This window comes from Onychostoma macrolepis, chromosome 11 (assembly GCF_012432095.1).
Source record: "Onychostoma macrolepis isolate SWU-2019 chromosome 11, ASM1243209v1, whole genome shotgun sequence".
NCBI classification, from domain to species: domain Eukaryota; kingdom Metazoa; phylum Chordata; class Actinopteri; order Cypriniformes; family Cyprinidae; genus Onychostoma; species Onychostoma macrolepis.
In genome coordinates, this window is record NC_081165.1 from 16,953,811 (window position 1) to 16,973,874 (window position 20,064).

The 20,064-nt window shown below is 37.2% G+C and overlaps 1 protein-coding gene across 2 annotated transcripts; it reads left to right on the forward strand.

Moving 5' to 3' along the window:
• Window positions 1-23: 23 nt before the first annotated feature.
• Window positions 24-20,055, forward strand: efcc1 (EF-hand and coiled-coil domain containing 1). Of its 2 annotated transcripts, none has more exons than XM_058790569.1 (9): window positions 24-98; window positions 1,278-2,164; window positions 3,228-3,643; window positions 13,701-13,849; window positions 14,540-14,675; window positions 14,878-15,043; window positions 17,421-17,510; window positions 18,413-18,482; window positions 19,110-20,055. In XM_058790569.1, the coding sequence occupies exons 2-9, from the start codon at window positions 1,400-1,402 to the stop codon at window positions 19,244-19,246; spliced, it is 1,929 nt and encodes a 642-aa protein (XP_058646552.1). In that variant the 5' UTR covers window positions 24-98; window positions 1,278-1,399; the 3' UTR covers window positions 19,247-20,055. The 2 variants fall into 2 exon arrangements, with proteins under 2 accessions (XP_058646552.1, XP_058646551.1); XM_058790568.1 differs by having other exon boundaries at window positions 17,421-17,579; window positions 19,110-20,053.
• The last annotated feature ends 9 nt before the right edge of the window (window positions 20,056-20,064 follow it).

Here is a 20,064-nt window from a genome sequence, read left to right on the forward strand (position 1 = left end):
AACCAGAGTCGCGCGAACATAATGAAGCGCGCGCGCTGGTAAATAGGAAATGACAAGCAGCACATGGAACTGTAACTACAGCCAACAGCAGTTACACAGTAAGCAATCGACATTCGAATCCGCCGGCACTTGAAAGCAAAAGATCTGCAATGTATAAAACAATTCCAATGCTGCCATAAAAAAATAAAAATAAAAAAAAAACGGTAGGGAAAATAAAACTTTGTACTAAAAGGGCATCTTCGAAGGTATATTATAGCCTATATATAAGTAAACGTAATACAGTCGAAATGCAAATGTTCTCACCATTGATTAATTAAATCATGTTACCTTGGAATATACGGTTAAAATCTTAATGGGACAATACATTTTGGTTTAATTTTTAAAATAGTCTACTGTGATTTATATATATATATATATATATATATATATATATATATATATATATATATAATGACTTAATGTACAATATAACTCACATGTAGCCTACGTTTACAGCATTTTGCAGTAAAACACTCTATGAATCGATGTACATTAGGATATTTGTTCCTTTATTCCATTTTTGTAATCGTGTGTATGCACGGGTTACAGTTTGCATCTTCTGAAAAAATGATTCATTGAATTTACTAAAAATAAATAATAAGGTAAGTGGTTGCAATCAATTTATTTTAGCTGCATTTAAATAAACACATTATGTTGAAAGTTAGTCAACTAAATTTGTTTATTTAAATGTAGCTAAAATAAATTTATTGTAACCACTTACCTTAAAAAAATTGGTAAATTCAATGAATCATTTTTTTTTCAGTGATGTTTATTTGCCATTCTTCATGAAAATTAAAATTCTGATTAACCTTGATTTATTATCTTTTTTACCTGCATTATTATTATTATTGTTGTTGTTGTGGCCTGGTTTCACAGACAGGGTTTAGACTAAACCAGGATTATTAGGCCATAGTTCAATTGGGACATTTAAGTAATTTTTTTTATAAATGTGCCATTGCTGGTGTGCATCTTGAGACAAAACAAAGGCACTGATATATTTTAAGATCAGTCAGTGCAAGTTTCTTTCAGTTGAAAGTCTGAGACTAGGTTTAAACCTTGTATGAGAAACAGCGGGCGTATGTTTTAAGTTTCAAAGTAGATTTTAGTATGTTTTTAGTATGTTATACATGATATCAATTAATGATCTGTATAGGCCTATGTATTGAATATCCTGTATACCGCCACAATGACTATCGAATTGTTAGCTTCTTTTCAAAAGTTTTTTTCCCCCTCTGCAGTTAAGGTTTTGTGGGCAGTGCTCCCTTCACAGCAACGCCCCCGCGCGCACAGCGCGAGCGTTTCTACTACAAGAGTGGGGCGGTCTGGTGTTCAGATGACTTGAACTTGGTATGCTGTTTGTATGCTTAGAGGATCTGTTGAATCCATTAATCCATTTAGATGCTATAAATGGAATTCTTGTGAGGGAAAAAGGATGGAAAAGTCGGACGCATGCGATCCATACAGCCGACCCGCGCGCAGGACACAATGGATAGTGAGCACTCTGGCGTATCATTACGGACTAGACCGTGGAGTGGAAAACGAAATTATAGTCCTCGCAACCGGGCTGGATCAATACCTCCAAGAGATATTTCATCACCTAGACTGTCAGGGAGATGGTAAAATCCCAGCCGAGGATTTTAACATTCTTTGCGAGATTTTAGGACTCAGTAAAGAGAGTGATCTGGAGGAGTGCGCGGGGATATTGGATAATCTACCCAAAGAGTTCAGCTTCAGGCAGTTTCACGCAAAACTCTGCGGTCATTTCAGTACCAAAGCTGGTTGCCAGTATGAGAATGGGAGGTTGTTGGTTGGCAAGGAGAGCGAGCATATAGAGACGCAGATCAGACTCAGGAGCCCCTTGAGGCGGCGCAAGAAGCTTCTGTCTTTGGGTACCAGCGTGAAGCGAGAAAGCGAAGAGCCTACTTCTCCCACTGTGGACAGACACGCGTCAGGTTGTAGGCAGCTGGGCTCCTGCACCAGGGAGTGCTACGAGGAAATCGTGGCCCTCGAGGAGGCTGAGGACAGGATAGCCAAACTTGAGGAGGAAAATGCAAGTCTCAGGGAGTTGGTGGAAGACATGCGTGCGGCTCTTCAAAGCAGTGATGCTCGCTCGCTGGCCTTACAGGTACAGACATTATGATCAACTTTATACGACAGATTTATTCTAATAATAACTTACAGAAATCGAGCAACAATATTCTCTAAAAGTGTACTTGAATATTAGATCGAATTATAGGTAGTTTTATGAAAGAATCTGCAGAGCTGGGTAGTGACTGATTATGTAATCAGATTCCAAAAATTAAGTACTTGTAGCCTAATATTTTAAAAATATTCGTAATCAGTTACTTTTGTAACTACAGTTACTCTTTTATGGATTATATATTATTTACACAGTAATAAATTATCCATAATTTTACATAATTGATTCTCCCTAATTCTTTCATCTTTTAATTTTTCCTTTCTAAAATAGCCTACTGCTTATATGCACTCAGAAAGTCCTCCTGTCTTTGTGGACATTCACACAGAGATCAATCACCAGTTAGGTGGCAACACATTAAAATTCACAAACTTTTCTGTAATCTGATCCTCTATATTTATTTGAGGTACACCTGAGATTTTAAAATAAATATTTTAATAATTAAATATCATACCTGCATGTTCATTTGTTCTCTGATGTTCTCTGATGTTTATAGTCACATGACATGGAGGTAAACAAATATAACAAAATATTTCATTTTCTTAGTAAGTTTTTTATTTTGATTGATTTTAAAATGATTTATTTTATTTTTATATTTTTATGATTTAATTATAATTATTGGCTTTTCATTTAACTCATAAACCCCTTCAGTTCCTTCACAAACCACAGTTTGGGAAACCTTGATGTAATATAATGTTTATGTTGTTAATAACAACAAATGGAATATATTTTCTTACTCTTTGTATTTTTATGGCAAGATAATACAAGATTATCCTATTTAAATCAATGTGATAAATGAGTTAGGTCAAAAGTAATCTAAAAGTAGTCCTAAAATGTGTAATGTAATGGATTACATTACTAACTACAATTTTTGTCATGTAATTTGGATTCAGCAATGGATTGCAATTTGTAAGTAATCCACCCAGATCTGAAAATCTGTTAATCTTCATAAAGGCTGTAACATTCTACTGACATGTTTCATGTATCATAGGTGGGCCTGTGGAAAAGTCACTCGAAACATAAACCAGAGGGTGGCTGTTTCATCGCCCACCAAAGGCGAGCAGCTCAGAAACCCAACATTTCTGGAAACCTGAAGGACATCCAGAGTTTCCTGAGAGAAGTGGAGTACATCCGGAGTTCCCGGGATGGACAGATCGAGGAAGCCATGTTCTTCAACCAGAAGCTGGAGCAGGAGCTGCGAGTTTCACGTGAGACCATGCTGTTGCTGGAGGAATGTAACAGGACTCTAAAGAAGGAGCAGGCTGTGATGAGAAAAAGAGTGGAGGAAGCCAGACAAGCTGTGCTCAGTGGCCTCAAGAAAGTGAAGGAGCTGGAAACCAAAGCCAGTCATGTGCCTGTTCTGCAAAGGCACATTGAGCAGCTAGAGATGGAGCTTCTGTTCTACAGGTTAGTATAACACTTACATAAAGTGCCAGATGCAACAAAACAAGTGAAACGCATAACACTTTATTTACTGAACTGCTGGTTAATGCAGTTTTGACAGCGTTCATTCAGTAGGCCTAATAGGGATCATGTATTCCCACAGACGTTTGTCATGGTGAGGTAATCTGTTTTTACATTGGGATAGCTTACTTCAGCAATCATGAAACATAAAGAAGAATTTATCCTCACTTACCACAGTTTGGCATCTGTTTCTGGGGATTTCACTGATGTAAATTTAAAAATTGATGTCAAAACATGACAATTTGGCAACTGTCCTAACAAGTGAGAATGTTTACAACAGTTTGAAAGGTATTACGGAAATTGCAGAGCTCATCTTAGATTCATTAAATAGTACTTTCTGTTTTATGATGCTGAGTGTAAAAAATGAAAAATAACAATTTGATTTTGTTTATCAGGATTTTAACGAGATTACAGCAAATCTCTGCGACAGGCTAATGCATGCAATGTCATCTAACCCAGACTGAATGTAGTAAACAGTCTCATTACATAATGCATAATGTAGCTTCAAATGATCTGACTGACTCAAGTGAGATTCCTCTGGGTTAAAATGGCTCCCACCAGAACTTGCTGGCCCTGATTGTGCAAAAGTGTGCCAACATACATGCTATTTAGGTTGGCTTGATGTGGTTATGCTTCTCGAGTGCAGACCTTGTTTTGTTTGGGTTTGTTTAGTTGTCAACGTGTGTGGCAAATGGGCTCCCATTTTGGTTAGCTGAAATTATGCACAGCTACTGCTGGAAGCCACTCATTTCGTAGTTTGGGTTTTATACTTGGGCTGTCATTGAACTTTCCTAGTGCGCAGCCATTTAATTTACATTTAGAAGGAGTTAGGCTTAACGTCATCAATGTTTACATATTTCTTGCATGCTAATTTTGGGACAGCATTCCTGGTAATCCTGATAAAAGTGGATTTACTGCAAGTCTGGAGTTAAAAGTGTTTTCTCATTTACAGAGATATATTTGGTTTATCAATGAGAGACATTATTGCAGTCATTTCAAGACTATAGTGTCCTTCTTTTTCAGATAGTTTAAATAAAAAGTCTGGATTTGGAAAGACATATGTTAAAGAATGTTGAGGTGGTCATTCCATCTATTCAGTAGTAAGATGCAAGTCTTACTGACAGACACACATTGACATTTTTTTAATAAACATTCACTTTTATACCTCCTAGTTGCACTAATCTATGTAAAGTCTGTGGTGAACTTTACCAAAAAGCCTTTCTATGGCCCCTCCATTGATGCTCTTAAGCCAAATAATTCATTCCAGATCACAATGGAGCTGACACATTTGGGGAGAGTTCCATTCAGCCCAGCAAGGCCTGACCTAAACAGATTGAAAGTTCCCATCTATCTTCAAACAGTTTCCCCGCTCTAGAGAATAATGGATGAACACTCCCTGTCTATAGCCTAGCAACTCCTACCACCCTCAACAAGTTTAGAGATCTCGGCATGCTGTTTAAGAATGTTTAAAAGCAAGTTCCTGTTTGTTTTTACATTAAACTACCATACCAAATATTTGTGATGCTGACGAAGAGTATGTTATTCAGAAGCACAGCGTCCTTTGTAGACTTTATTAGTGTGGGTGTAAATAATTCCTTGGGCTGTGCCGCTGTTTTAATTGTCAGCCATAACCAGTAACAGACCTCTCATCTCTATGCCATTTTTACTCTGTCTTCACACTTGAAAAGAATATAGTAGAAAATTGCATGCAGTTATTGAACTTATTTTGCCAGACACAGTATCTTTTGGTGGACTGCAATGTGTTCAGATGACATTTTAATGCTAAATCTAGGGTAATAAGATTGTCTTCCCCTCTAGTTTGGGTGATTTTTCTGTTAAACATATTAAATATTGATGAACAGTCCATATATATATAAATATATATTCAAAAGTTTAAAAAGAGCCCTTTTATTTAGCAAGGCTGCACTAAATTGATTTAAATTAATCTGATCAATGCTGTTGTTTTGAATTTTATATTCCTCAAAGAATCCTGATAAATGTTTCCACAAAAATATGCAGCATAAGTGTTATTGTAATACTTTTATAACTTTTACAACTTTTATAATAATAAAAAAATGTTTCATCAGCATATTAGAATAATTTCTGAATGATCATGTGACACTGAAGACTGGAGTAAAAAAAAATGAAAATTGGAGTGGAGCGAAAACTCAGCTTTGCCATCACTTATATTTTAAATATTGGTATTTATTCTTTTTTTTACCCAGTTTTACCCAGATTTTTAAACTCTATTTCAGAGTTAGTCACTGTGCATCTAAGTTCACAAAGTTTAGCAATAACTGCAATAGATTACTTGTCTGCTCAAAATGAAAGTAATTGTAGCAGTCAGGAGGCTTGTGTTTCAGCTGCTCTTTTTTGGGAGGGAAATGTAAACGTGCTTTGTGCCTTAGACACGTGCAGAGCTCTCTGGCTGGTATGTGGCAGATCAGAGCAGGGTTTTTCTTTGAGGCCTGAACACCCCATGGGCAAGTGCTGAAAAGTCCCTAGAGTGCATCCAATGGGCACACAGCTCTCTGAAAACAAAAACGGTGGAGAATAGCTTTTGATGCAGCTGCCAGTGTGGCGCAGAGGACAACGGTCATGCTCCGCGGGTCATGGACTGACCCATTCACACTGAGAGCAATGCCTTTAATCTGGAGAGAGGTGTGTCTGCTGGCTATTTTTTATGTCCTTTTTGTTCAGACCTTAATGCAGTTCTTGTAATAATCACACATTTTAATAGCTTACTTCAGTTTCCCCACCTGCCGCTTTGACCTCCCCATCTGCCATTTAATGTCAAATTTTTTTCTTCAATATGTGTGATAACACAAACCTGGACCTGATCAAAGTGTCAGAGGTACAATTTCCTCCAGATTCTGCACGCACAACAATATTATGTGATTTTATGACTTCATTGATGTTCTGGAAGAGAAAGTTAAAGAAATTTGCCCTGTCACCGAATGTTTGGTCATTTTATGCTTTCAGATTCTTCATGTGTGTCCTTTTACTTTTAATATGCACTACCATTCAAAAGTTTGAGGTTAGTTCAATTTTTAATAGTTTCGGTATTAACAAAGCATTAGCTGACTTTTGCCTCAATAAACTCCTCATTTTCAGCTTATTTATAGTTAGTAATGTAGTTGTTAAGTATAGGTATTGGGTAGGATTAGGGATGTAGAATATGATCATGCAGAATATGTGCTTTATAAGCAACTAGTTAATAGTGAGAATTGTCCCAATACTAAAGTGTTACCGAAGTCCATTATTAGCTCACCAAAGCTGCATTTATTTGATCAACAATACAGTAAAACAGTAATATTGTGAAATATTATTCTGCATTTTAATATATTTTAAATTAATTTCTGTGATGGCTAAGCTAAATTTTCAGCATCTTCAGTGTCACATGATCCTTCAGAAATCACTCTAATATGCTGATTTGATGCTCAAGAAACATGTTTTTTATTATCAGTGTTGAAAACAGTTGTGCTGTTAAAAACATGTAAAATATATTAAAAGCTTTCTATTTAAAATAGATGCTCTTCTTTTGATGCTTCTTATTATTTTTCTGAAAACCACGATACATTTTTTTAAGGATTCTTTGACGAATAGAATGTTTTAAAAATGCATTTATTTGGGGGACTTGTCATTATTGTCACTTTTGTTAAATGCATCATTGATTTCTTTAAAAAAAAAAAAAAAAAAAATCTTACTGACCCCAACATTTTGAATGGTAGTATAACGGAAAATTATTATTGTGATATGCGGCCCCTGGAGAAATGTGCTTTTTTTTTTTTAATGAGCCATTTCCAGTCATTCAGAATGAGAGAAAGTCAAAGTGTAGATCTCACAGATATTGTGTAAGGTTTCCTGAAGCCCTCTTGGCCCTAATAAAGAAAGAGGAAGAGGTTTAGATGGAGGCCAGGTCTCATGGGGGAGGTGGTGGGAACAGACCTCTGTTCAGTTCATTTCCATGAAAAACACACCATCCGTGTGTGTCCTGCCTGGAGGCGTTTTTCTCTCCCTCAGAATCCAAGATGGACCGAAGCCCTCAGCCTAGACCCCAAGAGAACCGCAGCGAGGCAGACCTCGGGACAAAAGAGACAGACGGTACGAGAGGAACACAAAGAGAGGAGGGGGGACAAGAGCCGCCATCTGGAGGAAGAGGCAAACACTCGGCTGTTTGTTCAGTGGGGATGAATTTCCACCATCTTACTCTATTTATCGCTCAGCTTTCAGACGTGCTTTATGTCTCTCTATTCATACCAGGTGAAAAGCATTGCATTTATCATGAGCTCTGTGCAGTTTTCTGAGCTCTGCTGACATCACAGAGACTGACATGTTAAATGTAAGGCCGTCTAACCGCTCTAAAATAATCAGTTATTATTCAGAGAACTATTATTTCAGCTGCGGTGCTGCCGACTCACGTAAAATGTGTCTGGGTAACCTGTTGTACCTCAACACATAATAACAGGGCTGGACAGATGGAATGAACAACCCTTTGAAAATTCCCCTCTATTATGTCTGAATAAGGTAAAGAAATGTCAACAAAATGAGGCCTCGTAAAAATGTTGTCTTTTGGAGGATTTTATACAGCATGATTTTTTGGTCCAGTATTTTCGAAGCACTTTGAAAATGAAAAACGGTCCCAAGACCTTGACTTTTTTCCATTTTCAAACACAGCTACGAACATTTCCCTTTCTCCTCCCACCCTCGGCCAGCTGATACTCTTTCTCTGCAGACCTCAGCACTAATAAACTGCCCAAGCTGTGGGAGAAACGTTCTTGAAAACTTTCTTCTCCCACTTCCTTGCGAACACTTTGACTTGTCTGAAATGGAAATGTGCACGAGGCTCAATCTGTTTAAGTCCATTTGGATTCTTCTCCAGTGTGTTCGTTTCATGTTTATGACTTGTGAAGATGCGTAAACACTTCACAAACCTCCTTCAAAGCTGTGTTTACTGGGACTGCCCTCGTAATAACAAAGATTCCGGACTCTGATTAATTACCGTCTGGTTCTGTTTGGAATCTCCAAACGGTTCCAGATAGAATCCACCACCAAGATCAGGTGATTTCCCGTGTCTCAGACTGCATAGTGGAGGAATAACAGCATCTGGGCATCCACACATGGTCCATGTCTGCCAGTTTGACTCAGCCTCTCTAGTCTTACTTAACCAGGGTATCGTGTTACCAACCATGTGCCTAGTCTTAATTGTGGACATCTGTTTCATAGTCTCAAGATAAATCAATTGCTTTATCAGCATTTATCAAGAACCTTGCAACATCCGGGCAGAAATTGTGTTACTTATGTGGTTGTTTAACATATAGGATTGTCTCATCTTTCTAACTTTACTCGGAGTCTTCATTCCAATGAAATACTTTGAAAGTAAACTGGGTGCAAGGGGGGGTCTGGAAGTTCAGATCCTGCTGTAATAAACACAGGAAGTGCACGTCTAAACCACAAACAGCTGGGCTCGCCCCACGTTAGCACATCACTCCGGTGCAGTGTAAATATAGTCGCAAGATAGAAACCTATTGTTAGCAGCTTGACCACCAAAATAGAGTCCTCGTTCAAGGCAAGAGATGAGACGTGCAGCCACTTGTAACTTGCCCTAAATTTTCTAAAAAGAGGAAGAAAGCTTAGTAGAACTCGATGCTCAAAGTACTGTATGATGAATAAGTGTTGTCTTTTTCCTCTTTAAACACATACAAGTAGTTTTTTAGCCTATGTGACTCACCTCCACTTTTCCAGTAAAAGAAAACTTTTAGACTTTTAGGCCATTGGGTTTCCAAGAAATATTGATCATAAAAGCTTCTGTTTTGAATTTAAATTCTAGAAATCCTCCATCACAAAGAAACGTGAAGGAATATTAGTTCATCCTCTCACAAGTGCTGTTTTATTCCCGTCTTCTGTTGTCACTAAATAAGAAGTTTGCTTTGTATATAAGGTGGATGTTTGGAAGACAGCGGACATGGAATCAAACAGAATGGAATTAGCGGCTGGGAGAGCTAACGTATGCCAGATGGAGGTTCTGTCATATTTGGGCTTTGTGTTTGTCTGATCCAGATATATGCTCTGTTCTCTCTCTTTGTGAACGCTATGAAATAAAACCAATATGTTTCAGCATCTAAAGTCTGCATTAGATGTAACATACTGCGTATTAAATTTCTCTCATTTTGTTAGAGCTGTGGCCTAGAGGTTAGCGCACATACTCGTGTTGTACTCGATACTCATGGCATGTTGAACTGTGCTGCGAGTTCGAATCTGGATTGCAAAAAACTTGACTAATTTAATTTATAGCTTGGTTTTTTTCATGATCACTTACCAAAAAGGTAACTTTGGAGGTAATATAGACCAGCATAAAATTTTAGGAACAAGGTACTAAATGGTTAGCCTATTAATTTATCATGACGTTTAGCTAGTGTTACTATGGTATATGCCCAAAAAAACTGCCATTATTAAGTGATACCCACCGCACTTGGTTCTGTTAAGAAGAAAATACTTATCTCCACCCTTGTATTTTTATGTTGATTGCTTTTTCATAACCCCTTATGCAACCATTCCATTCTACTTTCTTTGGCCAGACTTGTTTCACAGTCAGTGTTTGAAGAGGCCAAGAGTAAGATGGCTGGATCTAATATTGAGACTCTTTCCATGTGTTTGGAGTGGATTCAGGTGTCTAGAGAGTTCCTTTAACTGTTCTCAGTGTGTGCTCATCTGTCCATTTCTACAGACGGTGGGTTACAGAGTCTTTTCAGTAGCGCATCTTCATTTGTTATTCTCAGTCATGAAGACAAAAAGCAGACCCTGTCAGCAGTGTTTGACATATAGACAATTCTAATCACTTCTACAAGACTGATATTGACATTAAGCAAATGTGGCATACAGTATATTGTCCTGCTTTTCCAGAGGTGCAAAGTTATCGTTTTGGCACTTATTATGAATATGGTACAAGATTATTTAATGTTTTTTTTTTAAATAACGTAGTCATACACTACCATTTAAATGTTTGTTGTTGGTAGGATTTTTTTAACATGTCTAAAAAGTCTCTTATGCTCAACTGCATTTATTTGATCAAGAATACATTAAAGGGGTGGTTGATTGCGATTTCACTTTTTTAACGTTAGTTGGTGTGTAATGTTGCTGTTTGAGTATAAACTGTATCTGCAAAGTTACAAAGCTGAAAGTTCAATGCAAACGGAGATATCGTCTTTTATGGCAGTTTAATGCCTACAAAAATGGCTCATGGGACTACAACGAGTTACTTCCCGAGTTCGTGATGTAACGAACCCAGATAAACCCCGCATGCAGCAAAGGGGGCGAGGCCATGCTGCGCTGCTTTAGAGAAGAGGAAGAGAAAACTAGGGGTGCACGTAAAAATCTATTCATATATGAATCGCGATTCTGCCTTCAAACGATTCTAATGGATTCACAAGTTTCAAAATCAATGTTCTAAGCATAGACTGTAAAAAAACATGACGTCACCCGTAGGTTTCTAAGCATTTTTGAAGCTCAAAGTGCGCAGAGACGGCCGTCGCCATCTTGGCAGCGCGTCACTCCCGGATAATCGAAAATGGGCAAAAAGGCAGGACGTGGGTGGAGCTGGTTGCTGAAACCTCGCCCACCTAGCGCAGCGGTGGTGACAGCAGCGGCAATCCACCTGTCACTCAAGTGGCCACGACCTTAATTATGCAGAACTTTAAGGCTTAATATAATTTAAACGGATGAGTTATAAAAAAAAAATTCACCACCCCCTCACAGTTGTCATAAAGGGCAAAAATAGACCAAAACCACATTTTGTACCAGGCTGTAAACATATATCGCATTGCCCTGCTCCGCACACGCTCTGCTTCTCTCTCTCTCTCTCTCTCTCTCTCATTCAGATCAGATCAGCTAAGCTCCAACAATGAACTGTTCCAATTATACACTTATTTTCACATAGCAATGAGAAGCGTTATATATGGACGTGCGTGCGGTTGCTGTGTTAAAGCTTTAATCAGGGTAAAACCGAATATTAAAAGCTAACAGAAGCAGTAGCATTTACAAATAACAGAGTATCTAAAAGTATGAGACAACAACAAACAAACATACCATTAAGAGCCGTGCTTGCACGGGTTCTGCATGATCCACTTTACTAATATCCTCTGCGTCTCAAATCAGGCTCAAATTGATAAGCAATATAGACGATGCCATTGTTTACAATACCGGAGCACATGTCGCTGAGCTGAGGGGCGGGACGTTTAGATGCGCACTAGACCAGACACACTGGACCAGCTAACCAATCAGAGCCCATCTCATATTTCTGAGGGAGGGGCTTCATAAAACCAGGAAATAATCAGAGCGTTTATCAGAGAAGGGACAGAGCAGTGTAAAATAAAGGTAAATTATATGAAAAATAATGCGTTTTTTACAAAACGAAGCATGAACACATGTTAGACTGCACCCCATAAACACAATCAAGCCTAGAAAAAAAAACAGTCAACCACCCCTTTAATACAATATGAAATAACAAATATTATATTTTAATATAGATGGCAAATTTTCAGCATCATTACTCTTCAGTCTTCAGTGTCACGTGATCCTTCAGAAATCATTCTAATGTGCTGATTTGCTGCTCAAGAAACATTTCCTATTATAAATATTGAAAACAGTTGTGCAGCCTAACATTCTTAATAATGGAAAATCTTAGGTTTCTTTGATAATTAGAAAGTTATAAACATGTATTTGATGAATAGAAGTTAGATTTTTTTAGCTGATTTTTTTCTAGCAATGTAAAAATCTTTAATGGTATGTTTAAAGTTCCAGTTTGTTTTGTTTTTTAAAAATGTGTAACCTGTTCTTAGAAAGTGCCTTTTCTTTTAGTACAGTACACATTATTCCAACACAAACTCAACATTCCTGTCAATTAGACTCTAGTTAGTTACACTGTATACCGTGCCTAGACCATAATATCTTACTTTAGTGTCAGTAGGTTCCTACAACAGCAACCATGACAGGCCTGTTTAGGGTCTCCCTGGTACTCTCCTTCGGCAGCTGTAGGTCATCAGAGAGCCCTCAAACCCACCTTTAACCGACCCACCCCCCTTTTCAAACACACTGCGCCCCCTCATCTGACAATGTGGATTCTAAATATTGACCTTAAACTGTGCGTACTGCTCAGAAGTGAAAGCGTAGTGTACCGAGGGATGATTTTGTGGGCTCATACGGCCTATATTTATTGCCGCTCTGCACTGAAGGGTTCCTCATGGCAGCAGGATATATGCATGAGTGCACCCGGCTTCAAATTCTTTTCCCTTTTTTCACTCTCTGGGATTCATGCCGGAGTAAATGGATTTCTGCAGCCTTTTACTTTTTTTTCTTTTCTGCAGGCAGGACATTGTCATCTGGAAACATTTATTCTTTGATTCATGAAAGCCCCCTATTGCATTTCTTCTGTCACAAAGCTCAGAGAAACTGTTTCATTGAAATGACAGAAACATTCACTTATAGCTGTCTAACAAAACTAAAAATGTTCAAAATAATGTACTTTTAATACCTGGCTGCAGATATGCGTTGGTGTAAATGACGTCAGCCATATGTTAAACATTCATCATAGTGTATACTGTGTTTCAAAGGTCTAGTAGTTTTCATGAGCCTTAAACTTTCTTTTCGCTTTGATGAATCTTATGTCACCACGCCTGGCTTCAATTACCCACAACCACCTTTGCTGATCAAGAGCTGGTGAAAGTATTACAGTGGTTGAGGATAAGAATTACATTGATCATATTACTTGGTGTCTTTGTTAAATAAAGTTGTGGAAATTATGTGTAGTTCTATATATGTTTGAACAGGATCAAACATTAATACAATGCTTAAATTAACTAATAAATCTTAATTGTTTCAATTTAAGCACAAGCCCTAAGCAGTTCATTGCTAGTGTTATGTTACTATATTGTCCTAAACCAGAACTACCCATTACAGCTGATCTACTCTGACCTGTTATTTCACTGTACTTTATTCTTCACAGAACTGAAGTGTCTAAAACATCGGTTCCATTCATCAACAAACCAGACAGACGGTATAATGGGGCCAGTCAGACTGCGCCACGCTGTTGCCTGGACACAGAGCAGGATCGACGCTCTCCGACGGGACGTGCCGAGACTGTGCCTGACACTAGTAAGACAAATATTGACATTACTCAACCCTTTTTGAGACTCTGTTGGCATGTAGTTGATACTTTCATCATTTTCTGAGTCATTTCTGAAGACCATTTCCTTCATATTACAGTAATTGGGCATAGAATGATTTCTGAAGGATCATGTAACTAAAAACACTGAAAATTCAGCTTTGCCATAACAGGACAAAATTACATTTAAAAATGTATTAAAATAAAACACAGTCCCCCGGTTTCACAGACAAGACTTAAGCCTTGTCCTAGACTAAAATGTAAGTCTGAGCTGTTTCAAATGAAAGAAACTTGCACTGACTGATCTTAAAATATATCAGAGCCTTTGTTTTGTCTCAAGATGCACACCAGTAATGTTTTCTAAGGCACGTTTATAAAAAATTACTTAAATGTCCTAATTGAACTATGGCCTAATCCTGGTTTAGGCTAAGCCCTGTCTATGAAACCAATTTACTGTACTTTTAATTAAATGATTGCAGCATTGGTTAGCATAAGAGACTTCTTACAAAAACCTTAAAAAATTGCATTGACCGCAAACCTTAAAACAATAGTGTATATATCGTAATGTGGTAACATCTAATTGAACTGGTTTATTCAAGTAAAACAAAACAAAATGCATTTTTTATTTTGATACCTTGCTTCACAGTAATGACAAATGTTTATGCTCTGTGTTCACGCAGTGGAGGAGCAGCTTTTCCGTTCAGTGGAGGGTCAGGCGGCGTCTGATGAAGAGGAAGAAAGATGGACCGGAGAGCAACAGAGACAAGTGGACGAGGTGAAGCGAATCCTCACCAGACTGTCCTGCTGTGGAGACAGGTACATCAGTCCCCTCCTAACCATATCACTCAGTGTGTTTAAAAAAAGCCCTCGTTCAGCTGTTTACATTTATTTGGTATGCTCTGAAAATCAAATGTGATCCAAACATGCCAAGAATTAGTAAGTGGCTTATAGGGAAACATACTGCCAGTATTTTCTATCCTACTTGTTTTGGATCTTCATGTGTTTTGTGTGCTCTCAGGTGTGATGAGAAAGCAGTGAAGAAGCTGCTGTCTCATTTCAACGACTCGCGCACAGAGGAGAGTCAGACGGCTGTGCTAGAGCTGCTGGAGAGAGTCATACGACTCAACAAACAACTAGAACTGAAAGAGAGTCAGACCAAGAGGGCAGAAATGGACACTGACCAGGTATGACTAATATCGTGATATATTTAACACTTAAAGGGATAGTTCACCAAAGAAAATGAAGTTCTGTCATTTACTCACTCTCAAGTCATTTCAAACCTGAATGGCATACTTTCTTCTGTGGAACATGAAAGTAGATATTTTTTAAAATATCGGTAAGAAAACCGATATGGTAACATTGATGTCCATTGTATGGACAAATAAAAACAGAGACATTTGATATTTATAATCAAATTTCCTTAGGGATAAAAATCTGCCTCATCTTATGCTCTAAACTAGAGGGAGCCCTTTGACATTGTCTAAGGTTACAATTAACAACAGAGCCCAAACTTAAATTGAATTACTATTCATTTTTTAAATATAATAATCAACACTCAACTTAAAAATATGCTAATTTAAATTTAAGTTGACTTAGAAATTACAACATTTCTATTTGTTGTTGAATTATATTGATAATATTGGTTTACACAGTGGCTGTCATAACTTTTTTCATGTTTTTTATTAAACATACTTTAAATAATTAAGACATCAATAACAGGTAAAGCAACATATATTGAGTAGTAGTCTAATATTTTGCAAAAAGCTCTTCTTTAGACTTCATTTCTCTAGTGATCTGACTTGCCTGAGGTAAATGAACTGCTATGTGACATTTTGTTATGACGTCTTTCTGTGGGTGAAACACTGATTGAGCGATTACATGATGCATGAAATGTTCATTCATGTTTATTTCATGTTAAAACTAGTAGTAAAAGAGGAAGGGATGATCACGCTCACTCGCATTTCGTGCTGCTGTTTGAACTGACAGCGATCTGTCTCACCTTATCAAAGAGCGCCAAAACGCCATTTCGATAGTCCACTTTAGACATTCTACTAACGGTAAGTAACTTTGCAACTACATGTCAACTAGTAGTCATTAGAGTATAAGTAGACTGTCTGCTTAATATCTCCTAACATTTTATTTTGATGGGTCCACAACATGCAACATACAGACTATGAGAAACTTTGCAAGTATATGTCAACTTATTCTACTAACCCTAAACCTACCCTACTGAGAGTTAGTAGACATGTATTTAACATAGTTACAAAGTTACTTATAGTTAGTAGAATGTCTAAAGTGGACTATCGAAATAAAGTGTAACCCGGCATTTATTGTTTCCTAAAATCTCCTAAAACAAATGGACAGAATTTGAAAGATGAGACTTTGTTTCTTATCAAAATCGACAATATATAAAACTGGAAGTTTCCAATTTAGTTCCGTTACACCCTTATGTGTATATGTATTGTGTTTCACAAAAGAAAGTCATTTCGTGGATGAACTATCCCTTTTAATTGCTGTAACAGTTTTATAAAATGCTTCAAGGGTTAACATGAAACATTCTCTGAGGTTTGTTTATGTTCACATCCTTGTTGAGATGAATACTAATGTAATGTAAAAACGAAAAAGAAAGTGGCTAATGAATGAAGGTGCTTATTCAGCTACCTTACATAGCCAGAAATACCTGATGCGATTTTGAGGTGAATAGACGTGAAAGGTAAATATTTGGATTCGTTTTGCTATTATGTGCATTGCCATAGAAACAAATAATATCTGAGCTGGAGGACATGAACGGCTGAGGAACAGAATCATATTAAACTCTAAAGAAAAACAAACACGAGCACACATAGTAACCCAGCAGTTAAAATCCGTATCAAACATTTCAAATACTAATGAGACGTTTTCATACGCTAGGGCAGAAGTTCATCCAAATAAACTTTGGCTGCTGCTGCTGCTCTTTTCAACGCCTTACGTCACCCAACCAGGACTTTCAGTTCTGTTTTACTTTTACGTTCATAGTTGCTTTCGGGCGCAGGGGTGTAAAATTAGATTACAAGGCACTTGCCCACCGAGCGGTTGTTATGAGAAGACAGGCTTCAAAGAGAAGCCACAGCTCTCACTCTCCAGCTGCATGTGTGTCTGTGTGAACAGCCAATCAGATGACCGCAGGAATAAACCTCCAGGCCTTACACAATTACATCTACATTGAGCTGTTAGACACAGCTCGGCTGCGAAGCACCAGACGTGAACTATGTTGCTAGTGTTTTTCAAAAGGCCCCACACATATTCGTGGAAAAAACTATCCTCGAACGATCTGGGCATAACCAGTTTGGGCCGAGCCTTAACGCGAGCGAGCACAGGCAGATGTGGATTTTTGACATGTGGTCAGACAGGCCAAAAACAAGCATATCTGAACTATTTCTGTCTGAGAAATTATGCATCTCAACTGAATTATGAGCTATCGACACATCTGGCAAAGATTCTCCTAACCTGAAATTCATTGCGTGTTGGAGCGTTAGTATTTAAATCTGCGCAAGGTCAACAGTAAGTGTCATGTGTCTGCAGATGAGGGACGCCCTGGTCCAGGAGCTACAACAGAAGGCCGAGGAGACGGAGCTGCTCCACCTGGAGCTGCAGATGTTGGAGACGGAGCGGGTGCGTTTGTCTCTGGTGGAGGAGAAACTGATGGATGTGCTACAGCTTCTGCAGCAGCTGCGAGAGCTGGTCAGTCTGTAGAGACTTGTCAGCCCAGTGATGCTGTTGTAAATGTTTCTAAGCCACACAGTAGATGAGTGTTTATCAAACACATTGGACTTGCTAATGGTTCTAAAATAATATAAACTTCGTTTAGTCATTTAGCAACATTTGATTATCCTGCTTTTTAATTGTTGTTTCTGTACGAGTACAGTATTTTGTGCAATTAATATCTTCAGTATGTCATGCCAGGCTGGTTGATTGCATTTTCATTATTAATTTCGACACATTAAAATTAGGGTTAACTAAGCATTTTGCCATTTTATAATTTTTTTTATTATTTTTGTATAAAAATAAATGTAAATGTATTCATTAATTTATGTGTGACCCTGGACCACAAAACCAGTCATAAGGGTCAATCATTTATATTGAATAAATAAGCTTTCCACTGATGTATGGTTTGTTAGGATCTGACAATATTTGGCTGAGATACAACTATTTGAAAATCTGGAATCTGAGGGTGCAAAAAAAAATCTAAATATTGAGAAAATCGCCTTTAAAGTTGTCCAAATGAAGTTCTTAGCAATGCATATTACTAATCAAAAATTAAGTTTTGATATATATATATGGAAGGAAATTTACAAAATATCTTCAGGGAACATGATTTTTATTTAATATCCTAATGATTTTTGGCATAAAAGAAAAATCGATAATTTTGACCCATACAATATATTGTTGGCTATTGCTACAAATATATCCGTGCTACTTATGACTGGTTTTGTGATCCAGGGTCACATATATAATTTATGCAATTTATTTAATGCCATTTATTAACATTTATTATGGTGGTACATTTTTTGTAGAATGTCTCAAGAAGATCTTTAGGAAAGATTTTGCTCAGCACATTGGAGTCCTGCAGTGATCCTCAGCATGGTAAGAGACACAAAAACTTTTAACTTGGCAGCTTTGCTCTTATAAAACCTTGTGTTTAACAGGCCTGGTATGCTGTGAAAATGTGGCAGGAGCATTAGATATACAGTCTGAGACCACTTTAAAAGCTGGGATGTTTTATTATTTTATTTTTTATTTTAAGATGGAAATAAGTTTTGTGATTTTGAAGTTGCCAATGAAATATCTCTCATTTTTATTTCATTGATGCACTAAAATAATTCAAACTAAAATAAAATACAGACAAATATTTAAAACAAATAACTAATAAAATGACAAAAGCACACAACAAAATTACTAAAACTTTACATTTAAAATGAGATGGCAATATGAAAATGCAAAATATCAGTAAAAACTATATTAGTATCTCGATACTAAAATAACACCGAACTGTGCTGCTGTCGTTAAAAAAAAAAAAAAAAAAGGAGACGTGAACATTCAGCTTATTTTTTGCTGATAATTTATCATTTTAAACATGCAAAATAGAAGCATTTTCACTAGTGGTCTTTTGGACCCCAATCTATAGTAAATAACAAAAAAGGAATTAAAAAAAATGAGTGTATAGTGGATTAATCCTTACATGCATCTAACACCTCTCTGACTGATCTACAGGAAAAGCGCATATCTTGGAGGTGCTCAATGCTCTTTGTCATGAACTGGCTGCGTGTGAGATCCTCTCTAATGGTGACAAGATAGAGAGAGCACAGAGCCACCAGTCTCTCACCAACTCACTGCTCATCTCCTGCTAGACATTACTGCCACCTGATGGCCACAGGATGCTACAGACTCTTAAAGAAACTTCTAACTAGCCACGTTGGAAAATGGGACCAAAATTATCCATGTCTTTGTGTTTATATTTCTGTGTATATTAGTGTAAATCATTTAGCACATTATCATGATGTGACTTCTTTTAAAGCTACTTTTTGAGATTTTCCTTTTGCAATGTCATACATTGTTGGTCAGTATTATCTTAAAATACATGCACATTATACAATAGTGTTCTTTACAGCTTCATCGTGTGGTACTGAACTACCTGATCATACAGAAACTCTCAGGTATAGATTATGTAAAGCTCAATATATCAAGACTAGTTCAAAGGAAAACATCTATACTACTAACAGTTATTACAGTTACAGATGTTAAATAATTTAGAAAATAAAGCATTCGCCATATCTCAAACACAGACGGGACAGCTGTTGTTGAGAAATAAATTTATGCATTTTTTATTGTTTCAAAATTTTAACTGTAAACGTCAATTGTCTTTTAGCACTTCTGGGCAGTTTTGTTGCTCTTTAAGGATGATTTTTATCCATGATTTGCATGAAACAAAATATATAGTATTAGAAAAACATTACTGTCTCATAATTGTCAGTGTCTGTGCCTCTCTCCCATATCTCCAGATATATATATATATACACACATATGTATGTATGTATGTATAGTAGTAGACCTTCTTCAGTCATTGCCGACTATGGAAGAGTGCATGTATGTGTGTGTGTGTGTGTGTGTGTGTGTGTGTGTGTGTATATATACACACACACACATATATATATATATATATATATAT